Here is a 12,823-nt window from a genome sequence, read left to right on the forward strand (position 1 = left end):
CCTTAGCATGGGTTCCTATACTCATGAGCAGCACTTTGGTACTACTACAGTACTCCTTGTGGGGTTGAATTAGAAAAACCCTCAACAGTAAGAGACAACCAACTGGAAACGGTATAATCAAAAACCAAAAGTAGAAAGTTCTTCTCTCAAACTTTGAAATACTAGCAAATATTCATTCTTTGCAATGACATACCTCTTTAATATATCACAGTATAAAAATGTGATTTCACCATTCAGCCACAATGTACTGGACAGGACAAGAGTGGATGAAACACATTACAATACACAAAATTATACACTAAACTGGAAATGGAGTTTTAAAATGTTTATTTAAAAAAATAGAAAAACTTACATAAAAAAAAAAAAAAAAAAACAAGGTATATATCTATTACGTCAGTCATTTGCACATAACCCATCCTAATTACACACACACACTTAAGCTGGGGATTTGGCTCCCGTCAATATGATGCAACAACCCATCGATCATCCTCAGGGTGCTTATTAAAAGCGGCATTGAAAATGAGGGTTTAATGCTAATATCACGTTGAGTCCATCAGATTGGTGTGCGGGGTGTTCAAATAATCACTGACTCTTATAACCTATGATCTTTGCCAAATTTTGGTTTCGTGAATGGCTCTACTGAAACTCCAGCAATGGGAAATCTGTGACATCCCAAGCTCAAGTCCACTTATAGATTGCTGTGTAAATTATTAGCTTTGAAACCTTGTCTCACAAGATGTACAAATGCTGACTTTAAATATATGGGAGAGGAAAATCTTTGAAATATAAGGCCCTCTTGCCTTTAAAATTATGAACTTTGAAGTAAAAAAAAAATAAAAATAAAAATGTTGTGACATGATGTTAATGTTAACAATCATTGACTGCAGTAGGAGTCTCCTCCTGGAGCACACACCTAGAAGCGGTGTGTAAAAATAAAAGCCAAGAAAACCTGGCAGTGCTTATAGAAACAATAGGTAATACAGAAAGCGGACTACGTACAGAAAAAAGGGCAAATTTGGTCATTTAAGAAGGCAGTTAACCTGTTGCTTTAACAGAATCAAAAAGGAGACATAAGGCAGAAAAAGCACTTTGCTGGTAATAAGTAGCACCAACTATTTTTGAAATGACATGAGTAAACCCTGCTAAAAACGATTCATTTCTCCAGTACAGCCTAGGAAATGCACCAAAATAAAAGTCAACCTACTGCTAAAAGTGATAAAGAGTAGTGGTGGAAATCATTTGGACAGGCAGTTGGAAAAATTTCAAGTGATCATAATACAATGGTAAATCATGTCATATTTGGCACATTTCTCAGGACACACACACACACACACACACAGACACACACACACACACACAGAGACACACACACACACACAGAGACACACACACACACACACAGAGACACACACACACACACACCCCCCATCTATTGCACAGGTCAATGTCTAAATAAAAAAAAGCAAACCTATAGTGGGGAGAACCCCTAAAATATAACTAAAATGTGAAATAAATTAAATAAAAGCAATTATTGCACATGAACGCAACAAACAAAAAGGTGGCAATGTTTACCAAACAAAAACAAAACATGTAGTGCCAATGTGAAGAAAAACAAAAGCCCTCAGTGACAAACAAGGAAACAAATGACCAACACACAAAAAAGAAACTTGGTACATTCAAACAAGTCATCACAGTTTAAGACTTTTGGACAAGGTCCGTTTTGTGCCGTCACATCAAAAACATCAAGTCAGCGTTGCGCTGCATAGGTAGAAAGGTAGTGCTTTGCTTCAGTCCAGAGTACAATTCGTAGATGATAGTCCAAGCTGTAAGAGCTCAGAATCAAGAGCATAGTCGAGAGGGAGTTGCATTCAGAAGACCAGACGCGCTCCAAACCTGATCAAAAAGGCCCAATAAGAGTCAAAACTTGAGGAGAACCAAACCAGTTCAGTACTATGGCACATGAAGTTGCATGAAAACTCAATACTTGACCGAACTCTTCAGCCGACCAGCCAGAGCCTTTAGCTGCTGGAAAGTGACACTGGTGAGCAGACCGTCAGGGAATCATTCATTCCTGGATCAACTCAAAGTCTGTGCTGGTGTGCATCAAATTTCAAGGAAGGGCCTCTGACTATCATCGGACCGATGAAACAAAATGAGCACAGTTAAGACTTTTAGTCTTCCCTCATCTGCAAGAGCCTTGTAGCCTTACCAAGTGCTTGCAATGCTAGCAGACATCAATCATTCGAAACCTTTGGAGTCCACTTCAATTGACTTGTGAATTCCTTGACAAAAAGTAGTTGAGTTTTTGAGAGCCTCCGACAAAACACAGGTGTACCAGGAATTCTTCACAGCTCCTCAACACCAAGACCCGCGATGGGCTAAGTGAGGCCCTAAAAAAACCAATGCCAGTCAAGTCCTGCATGCATTTCATCTGCTCTGGTTAAGAGCAGGAAGATTGTCCCTCTTCCTGCGGCGCCAGGTGTTGCGGTTGTACTGCTGCTGGTTCCTGAAACCCGGTGCCGTGTTAGGACTCTGGGGAACAAACCGCTGCTGGGGACTGAAGGTACCTTGAGAGTGATTTTGACCTTGGAGGCTGCCACCGTGGTTGTGCTTGAAGCCAACTTTGTGCGGCTCAAGTGAGCCTTGGGAATTGGATATCATGGTGTAAGTGTGGCTATGCTGCCCTCCCATCTGTGGGTGGTGAAGCTGGTGGAGGGGGCTTGTGGAGTTAGCGTGCTGGGACATGTGTGCAGCTTGTGACATGTGACAGTGCACAACGCTGATTGAAGGTGGATTCTCATGGTAGAACTGGCAATCGGAGAACGAGGGGATGGTTAGGTTTTCAGGGAGAGACATCTGGATCTAGATAATAAATGAAGCAGGATATGCAATGAGAATACCACTAGGAGGAGTATGTTTTTGCATTGTTAACACTAGAAAGGCCAACAGGTAAAACTTACCCCCCCGGGATATTGAAATGCATGTAACCGTTAATATAAAACTCCATCTCTCAGTCCATGACTTTTCCAAAAATGGGTATATTAAAAAAGGTGCAGTAGGTAAAATTTCTAAAACTAACTTTCTGTAATATTTGCTGAATTTTCCTGTGAGGACGAAGAGCATGCACCTCACCCGTCTCAGCGCAGCTGTCCTCAGACGCTGACCGACAGGTGCCTCAGTTACAGTCCCGCGATAACGTTACGCATCCTAGTTAGACCTAACTCGTGTAATGTAAGCAGTTTCTAACGTTAGCTTAATGCACTAGCCGAAGTAATTATATCAATATTTATATTCTTTAGTGTCGGCTCAACCAACATGGGACGGAAGGGTCTACAACCGGAGCGTGCACTGAGAGCACAGTTACAGCCTGTGTGTGTGTTTTTGATCTGTAATGAAAGAGCCTAGAGGCCATAAACTTAAATTTTAAATAGTTACTTTGTCAAGTCGTACTTGCCGTTTAAAAAAAAAAAAAAAAAAAAGATAAAAATGAATAACTTAACTGCTTGAAGAAATGCCATATTGGCAAATGCGGACGCCATTTCTGCAGCGGGTAAATATTACCTGCTCTGCGGTTTTAGGAGTAAATGGAATGCTGGCCTTTCTAGTGTTAAAACACAGGGAGATATCAAAACCAGACGTCACGGTCAAATGTAGTTTTGTTTGAATATTCAAGATAGGAGGAAATGCAATAGCTTCTATGTCCAACGTTAAACATGTACATTACCTAGTTTGAATTGAGTGTGTACCGAGTTAATAGGTTCTACAAAAAGGTCGACCTGTAAAAAAGGGAAACATTTAATCAACTGACCTGAGGTGTGGTGTGGATAAAGCTCGCTGGGTGTGTAGCCCTCAGGTCAGTAGCCATCTGGATTACTGAATGGACCGAGGTCAGGGTGAGGGGGTGGAGCTGGATAGCAGCATTACTGCTCGGCGGAGAATCAGACTCCTGGACATAGACATACACAGTTTAACAAAGTAGCACTGACCCCAAAAAAAAAAAAATTGGGCAGACAAATGGGGTATCATAGGTGCCATGATCATATTATTCAGACAAATTATCTTTGTGAATGCATAATCAAGGAATCAATACACCGGTAATGGTTTAGCAGTACATGTTGCCAAAGTGGACATGAACCACTCTGAACTAATGAGTCACTGATCTAGTAAATGTTTCAATAGACAAAATATCTGTTGGCCTTACTATGTCACTTCCGGAGGAGGAGGAGAGCGAGCACGCAGAGGACGATGATGAGTGGTGTTGAGGGCTGGGGAGGAAGACTGGAGAAGGTGAGGGAGAGTCAGCACTGAGGGGAGAGGACGTGTCTCTCTGATCCTCCACAGAAACCAGCATCAGCCTGGCAAGGTCCCGCTCACAGGTCTCTACGTCTAGGACCAAACACAATTCTACTGTTGAAAATCAGTTTGAACTCATTCGACAGCATCGGGTACATCCACCACATAATTTGACACGAAAGATAGGAAAACGGGTCACTTTTCTAGCGACGTCACGAAATACGACTCCAGCATAAATGTTACGAAGAAGACGCAAACCCAAGGTTCGCACAACGTTTACCATGGCTCTCCAGCTTGGCTCCCCACTTCTTAATTGTCCAGTCCCTGTAGGCCAACACCTCTGGGCTGACTTTGAGGATGCGTCCTAAAGTACTGCAACACAGAGAGAGAGGGGTACTCTATAATGCTTATCAGGACAAACTAAAACCAGTGCTGAGAAAAAAATAAAATCAGTGCTGAGAAAAAAAAAAACACTTTACAAAAAGTTAAGACATTATTTAATTCCTGAAGAAACCAACCTGTCATACTCTTTGTTGGGGTAAGCACGTGCATGGTGAGACACTCCATGACTCAGCACCATGAAGGCAAAGTCAAACACCTGCTTGACTTGCAGGATGCCATATGAACTCCTGCCCACGTCGTTTCCTGTAAAAGATGTATGGAGATTACTTTAGCCTGATCATATCCAAGACAAGGATATGTCAGTGAAATTACGGGTTTTTTTTTTTAAATCCAGCCCATGGCAGATTTTGATCCGGGCCGCATATCAATTTAGGTTCATAAAAACATTTTGGCCCAACTACTTTTTGTTGCTTGATCTGTAGTTTTTAAAAATCACTTTTGGTGTTTTTTTCTTTTGCCACTTTCAGACTTTGTCAGTGTTTGCCCCGATGTTTTTGGGGTCGCTTTTTTCTTTGATGGCTAGGTTAAATTTTTTGGGGCTTTATATCGACCAAGCTGTAAGCGAGTAGACTATATGAGACATGCAATAATACAATTAAAGATGGATTACTTTTTTCGATTAAATAAAAGCATGTCAATAAAATATACATGTCTGGCCCTTGATGGGAAGTTGAGTTTGACACCGCTTGTTTAGTCGCTCTGAATTTTGGTTATGCAGTAGATTGCACAACAGCGCTTCACCATTTTAATACCATTTCGTCACGTTTGCCCCTGTAAACACGCTTATGATAAATGTTTACTACTATTGAGGTCACACCCAAGCCCGCTACAGTATATGGATGGGTGAATTGATCACTCTCCATTTATTCATCACATCAAATCTGACCTGGCTGTATTGGGTCTTCCATGCAGAGCATGGATGGCCTGTTTCCACTCCCCACGCCTTTCAACATTTCCTCCTTGGACAGGTAAGCCCCTCCGTTCTTCACCCTGATGCCGTACTTCATGTAGTTGAAATTGCGGCCATACAGCCCAAAGAACTCGATCAGCAGGATGCCCAGGTTGATGTTGGCACGTCGTGTGTCGATTCGAGGGTGTAACTGAATAGCAGAACAAGGACAACACTTTGTAAGCACCTTTGTAACCAAATCCGGCCAGGCTGAATCAGATCCCTGGTGGACAGCACAGCAGGAAATATTAATCTTGTTGGAAGATTTGTTTGTGCAAGTAACACCACGTGTTGGCAATAACATGACATCATTCTAAAATCATCACACACACAAAATTAGGAGTATGAAAAAAGAAATTTCAGCACCTTAAAAAACACATAAAAAGTAGACCACAAATAATAATTACGTTTGTGATCTACTTCTATCACAATTATCCAAAATACACATCCCACTGAACTCTGACAATTAATGTTAATACGTTACCGGTGGATCTACTAAAGTTATTTATTCATATACTGAGGAGTTATATATTACGCTGACTTGTACTGCATTTAAAAACAGAAATGAACTAGACAAAAGTACAAAGGAAATGTAACTGTGGTACATATACATATATTTCAATACAATTTAAATTTCAAACTATTAAATATATGAACACCTTCCTCTCATTCTGCGCACAGATGGAACAATTCTGAGGTAGCATTGTTTCAGAATGCCAATATGGAGAGTGGCTCAGTTAAATTGACAAAGCATTTTTTTTGCAGGCATACACATGTGTACCTGCAGGAAGCTGATGGCCATTAGTATAAGGCTGTAAGAGCTGATGCCTCCAGTGAAGACTTCATTCAGGTCTCTCTGCAGTAGGAACTGCTTCAGGACGAAGATCAGAGGCGGCAGAACAGTATACTTCTAAAATACAGAAAGACAAAAAGCGAAGATAATAAACAACCAAAAAAAAAAAAAAAGGCCACATTTGTGTTGAAAGAGTCAAGTGTTACCTTAAGATAGCTTTTGATGAACTGTGCCGCTTTAACAGCAGTCTCTACATTGAAGCTGATGTCCACTTTCACCTCTGTTTCATGGTCCGTAAGCTTGATGATCGGCACCTGAGGACAGGTCAAAGAGTCAACAACTAATCACATTTCATGATTCATAACGGACTAAATGACAACCTCTGTTAAGGTGTAGACACATTGAGCCGACGGCTGACAGTTGACAGAAAACGCCGTCGATATGATCAGTCGCGTCCCTGAGGTCCAAAAAAAGTGCCACAGAACAGACCAAAAAGACGAGAGGAGACGTAATACATCTCCATAACAGCAGGCGGCGCTAATCTGGAATGTTGCCCAAGAAATGAAAACCGGCAGCTGACTGGACGAACGCGTCACATGGGTTTGTTTTCTCCGGAAATTCAAAGCCAGACTGTCATGGCGGCCGTTCAGAATACGATCTCATATTGTACTAAAATAGTTCACTGAAACATGTTTCTGAGAACATTTTAAGCGAGAAATAGGCCGTGCAGTTGCTGAATCTGTCTTCATTTCAGATCAACAAAAGGTCAGTTTAAAAGATTTGTCAGATTTTGAGAGACTCTAGTCACCTCATCCCGCTCGTCATTTCCGGGTGAGTCCCGACTGCCCTGCCGCCGACCGAACATGTCAGGTCGGCCAAAATGAACGCCGACAGCCCCCCAGACGGACGACGGCACGGGGCACACCGAACTGATTTGAGTCAGTGACCTCGCCAGACTGTCCCACGGCCGATAATCGGCCTGGTGTGTCAGCGCCCTTAGGTCGTCAAGACCTAATATAAGTTGTAAACCAACTGTGTCGGTTCCAAAAGTAAAGAGAGACTCTGAGCTCTCTCCTGGTGACTTACTGTAGCTTTGTCCAGGACCTTGATGGGATAAGGGCCAGCCACATTGCGTTTCTTCAGGGCTTGTTCTAGTTCTTGCAGTGGGGGATGGTCCCACTTTCCAAACACCACCAGGTCAATGTCACTGAGAACAAAAAACACAAAGTACCTTAAAAACAGTTCCCCGGCCCCAAGTATTCTGTCCACACAGTGCACAGTTACGCAGATGTCACGGAAACACACCATAAGAGCCTAGTTTTATATTGTGTAACTAACCGGCTTCTGGGAAAGGTCGTGCAAATAAAATGTAACAATATGACAGATTAAGAATTTATTTTAGATGATAAAAGACCACACACACACACACACACACACACACACACACACACACACACACACACACTTTGTCTCCTAAACTGAACAAACTTGAGTTTCCTCGAAGATTGTGCAAGTAGGCTATACAAAGTACCTTGCTGAATAAGCTGCCAAGAAGAAGTCACTTAAGGAAATGAGTTCATCAAGACCTGATCCTAATTCAGAATCACATTTGTTGATGATGGAGTTTAGCCCAAACAATAGAGTATTTTTGGAATACAGTGTGATGTTGAAACAATTGCATTAAACAGCTGCCTTACTTCCCCACTTAAGAAACCCCTGTAATGACTGCTAGACTGATAAATCTCTTCCAAATGAAGCCATTCAATTTATTTAACTCCTGTTTATTTGCACAACAAATGTTGAAAGGAACTTTTCCCAGTATTGCTCAGCTCTATAATCCTCAACCACATGGCATGACATGTATACAAAAACACCATGACAGCACATAACATACCCTACCAAAAATAGTGTCCCCACCTCCTAAAAAACCAAACACTAGCATTTTAATGACATTTCAAAATTGGCCCATTTTGGCCCCAAAAAAAAGGGGAGGTCAGACTGGACAAGAAAAATACTCAAATAAATATTACCTTGTTGGAAGATAAAGTCCTGTGCTGAAACTGCCAAATATCTCCACCTGCAGACACATTAATACAAGCATAATTTAAGTTGTAAAAATGTTAACAATTATTAATTTGATAGTTCCTGTCTTGACCTCCTTTGACCTTTAGGTTTAGCTATACTGCTCCACGCCTGAACTGGTTTTATCCCTTATACCAGTGTTGCTGTCCAACAAGAAAGTTGCCATGGGGGCAATGTTCATAATGTATTAGTTTCTCAGACAGTTTTTAACATCCGTTTGTGTCCATTTCCACTCAATCCTGACAGACCCCTCCCTGGAGAGAGTTCAATCCAGTCAGCAATAGAGTAACTTACACAAGGTAACTGCCATTACCGCCACTGTACAGTGAACCTTGTAGGCAATTTACAATAGGATGTGAAATCTGGGTTTAGTTATAGATATTAAAATAGATTGGGCAAATAGAGCTGGATCAAACATTTGGAGGACTGGAACCTTTAATTTAATAAATGTTTAAACATTAAACACTAAATTATGATAATCTGATCATGGATCACATCTCTTGCCTTAGTCCAGGTGTCTCAATCGGTCTTCCTCTCCTTGCAGTTCTTGTAAGAACTGAAGTTTCCAGTTATTTACTGACATTTCTTTTTTGGGTGTTGTTTTTTGTTGTTGTGGCAGCTCGCCACAGCAGAACGTTACCAGCGGAAACACCGCTTATACATTGTTGCCTAAAAAAAACCCAAATGGTAGTAAGATTGAACTAATAACACTCCCAAGTTTACTGCCTGGTGTGGGTTTAGGCTTTCTCATAACAAAGCAACAGTCAGGAGAAAATAAGGTAACTAAAAATATCTCAAATGTTTAGTAATCCTTTCATGTTATGCTTCTTGTAAGACTTGTAGGCCAACCATGCCTATGACCTGTACAGAAACCGTTTGGTCTTTCTATGAAATCATTAATTATGAAAAGCCTAATTTTATGACACACTGATCTCTGTAGAACATGGGCAGTGTTGTTTCTGTATAGTGATATTTGATAGTATTACTGACTGTGGGCTTTTATCCACTTTAATGTTAATGTTAAATAACCTTATTTTCTGGTCAGGGACCAAAGCCCACCACAAAAATTAAACCGCCACAGCTTGGTAGAGTAACGCAAATTGGTCTTTGGGGAAAAGTTGGGCCCAGTGGGACTTCTCTGGGCTATTATTAGCTCAAAATGTTTATTACCAAAAACATGCCATTTGTTACAAAATATATTCTGTCTAACACTCTGTTGGCAACATACAATGGAAAATAATTCACTAATGTTACTGTGGGAATGCAAGGGACTTGAATAATGATTACATCTGGCCAACTGCTTGGATGTGCAGTGTGAAATAGGCTGCTGACTGCCGACAGTGTGGCCAAACAGGATACGTGAAGTGCAGTAAACCTCCAGACACACTGACTGCTGAGTATACAAGACAATAACATTGATTTAAAACCGCACATAGGAGCTTTGCAAAGCAATTTACAAAGCAATAAAAGAACTGAATGCTGTATTAAAAACCAAGGATACATTATGAAGAAAAAAACAACAACCTACAAATCAAAGAAAATGCTAATAGTAAATAAAACTTCATGAAAAATCCTGATGAATTTTACAGTAAAATGTGAGTCCTGGGTGGGGACCAAGGCAGTAGAAGCCTGCTCTTGTGTGTGTTGTCTGGGTACACTCCGGTTCACAAGAGGTTAAACATCTGATTCAGCACAAGTAAAACACAGAGGTCATTAGTAAAATCTAACTTTTTATAAATGGTAACTGCATGCATTTTTAAAGCATAGTTTATTGAAATTGATTTGTACACCATGTTCCTTGGCAGTGGTAGTGGCTCAATGTGTTGACACAGACGAGAGAACAATAATAATAATAAAAAAAAAAAAAAGAAAAGTGCCATTTTATCAGGAACACATGTCATTTTAAAAACAATAGCACTCCAATGGGTCCCATTCTGATTAGACAGCGTGTCAGAAGTGGTGATTCAACTCAATGGTAATATTTAGGACCGTACCCAATAGTTAGAAGCTTCATTTATAATGTTGACATTTGAATTCTAAAATCAACATTCGAATGCTGCTAGTTTGGACGAACATGTTGGCTCAATAGAAGCTTTGAATGTAAAAATAAATAAAAATACAGTACTTACATTCCCTAGTAATGTTGTCTCCCTCATTTATGTAAATGGCAGTGAACACCACATCAGACACGTTATAGGTTCTATCTCAACATAAAGCTATCCACTACAACACCACCACTTACCTTTAAAAAAAATAAAACTAAATGACCCGGGTCAGATAATCACCTCTGACACAGTATCGGCAAAAACCTATTTAAACTGATTAAAGTGTCTGAAGCGTCTATTTCACAGCTGCTCAGAGAACTTGTGTTGCTATAGAGAGCATATGAATGCATGGACCATGACAGTAAACTACACCTTGTCCAACTTTGGTAAAGGAGGTTTTGAGTTCAATACTTGATGCAGCAGGAAGCTGCAACTTACAGACATCATTTCACTTAGTAGAAAGACTGGAAGCGCCTCTGAAAAATGGTATTAAATAGGGCAAAAGAATAGCATGTCCTCAAGGACGGAGCATTGTGGTACACCTCAAATAAATAAGAGCTTTTAAAAGACATGTTATAGTCTCACATACTGTATAGGCCAGAGGGGTGTACTGCTGCCACAGACAGCCGGTCACTCACCCGTGCTGTGGGCCACAAGTCCTTGATGACGCTTTCTATTCTGTTCACGACATCTCTTCTCATGGCCTCCTCCTCTGGTCGTGGTGACATGAAGTTGAAAAAGTCCATGATTTCTTCATGAAGACTATAAGGAACCAAGGAAAACACACACGGGATCATAGACTGCTATTGAAATGGGAACTGAGCGTTGTATGGGCAGTATTGCTGGATGTATGAGAACAGTTATGAAAGTATTAGGCCTGGGCTTAGCCATAACTATACTGACTTGCAATACTACACAAAGGGCATGTTTGAAAAACTGGGGAAAAAGAAAAAAGAAAATGGATTTCTGACTCAAATACACCTGTGCTCACAGAAACTTGAGTGCAAACGTATTGAAGAAAACAAATCTGACAGACATGCACGTGATATCCTAGTAGATACATCAGGTCAAAAACATGCTTAGCTTTGTTGGAGGGACCACAACTGGTGTTTTTTTTGCTATTGTATATGTGATTTGTTAAGAAGTAGTACATTAGATTTCATTGTACGAAGAGAAAACGCATTATAATGAACATATACGCCCTTGAGCATTAACCTAACCACCGCTAACTGTGTTGAGTGACCTGGTGAAACCCCAGATCTCACTTTGAGAACCTTTCCATGACCGTAAAAAAGAAACCGTCCTATTCTTACCCGTTAAAACCCGGGCTGTACCGCCTGGTTTTCCACAGACTACAAGAAGAGTCTACATGGTGTCCATTGCTGCCGTGGGACAGGAGCGGGTTGATGCCGTGGAACGTGTTGGCTCTGTTCAGATGCCTCCTGCGTCCGGATGAATGGGACCGATGATGATGGTGGTGGTGGTGGTGCTGCTTGTTCACATGCTGATTTTTCATGCCAGTGGGGGTGTGGCCGCCCGATTGTTGCATGCTGCGACAGTGTTGCTGAACAGTGTGAAAAGGCGGAGAGGGGTGTTGCCGTTTGAGATTGTTCTCGTTCAACTCGTGCTCGCCGTAGTGTAAAAACCGGTTGGCATCTTCTGCGACGTTCAAATTATCGATTTGCAGAGAGGAGCCGGAGGGCGAGGAGCTCTCGGCCTCCGAGTCCAGAGAGGAAGAGGACGGTGACAAGGAGCCCTTCCTTCGGACATTTCCCCTCTCTCCGCCGCCGTCTCGCTTCGGCATTTTTCCAAACACACACCCCGGCGGCAGTGCTAACGTTACATTTTTGCAATACTCGCCGTTTGACTGCGTGGAGTTTGCATTTTGCGCTGCAAAGTTGCGTTGGTGGTGAAGGTGGTTGTCGATGCTGGAGTTCGCTCCAAATCCCTGAGAGGTTTCCCAAATGTGCATCGGGGAATTGTCAGGTCCCTTCTTCTCCGGCTGGATCCAAGCGGTCCTAGGATCCATTGGACTCGAGTTAGTCGAGAGCCTCGTCACGGGAAAATAGCGAACAATTTGGCAAATTAAACACTTTGCACTTATGGAAACCGATAAATCCTACCGCGTTGATTTACTGGTTATCATCGAAATGCTTCATGTCCAGAAACTGGTTTGGTTTTTACAAGCGGCTCGTCCAACTCCACTCTTCATGAAAGCCAGCCAATATGGCGCACCCAGCAGCACGGATCAGCATCTAC

At 41.6% G+C, this 12,823-nt stretch overlaps 1 protein-coding gene across 1 annotated transcript; it reads right to left on the reverse strand.

The window, feature by feature from the left end:
* Window positions 1-320: 320 nt before the first annotated feature.
* On the reverse strand, window positions 321-12,811 carry LOC120562897 (terminal nucleotidyltransferase 4A-like). Its single transcript, XM_039806835.1, has 12 exons — window positions 11,878-12,811; window positions 11,203-11,326; window positions 8,468-8,514; window positions 7,524-7,644; window positions 6,644-6,751; window positions 6,426-6,554; window positions 5,582-5,795; window positions 4,812-4,938; window positions 4,574-4,665; window positions 4,202-4,386; window positions 3,809-3,946; window positions 321-2,862 (listed from the first exon to the last, which is right to left on the reverse strand). The coding sequence occupies exons 1-12, from the start codon at window positions 12,591-12,593 to the stop codon at window positions 2,428-2,430; spliced, it is 2,436 nt and encodes an 811-aa protein (XP_039662769.1). The 5' UTR covers window positions 12,594-12,811; the 3' UTR covers window positions 321-2,427.
* Window positions 12,812-12,823: the final 12 nt, after the last annotated feature.

Source organism: Perca fluviatilis, chromosome 7, assembly GCF_010015445.1.
Source record: "Perca fluviatilis chromosome 7, GENO_Pfluv_1.0, whole genome shotgun sequence".
Classification (NCBI taxonomy): Eukaryota; Metazoa; Chordata; class Actinopteri; order Perciformes; family Percidae; genus Perca; species Perca fluviatilis.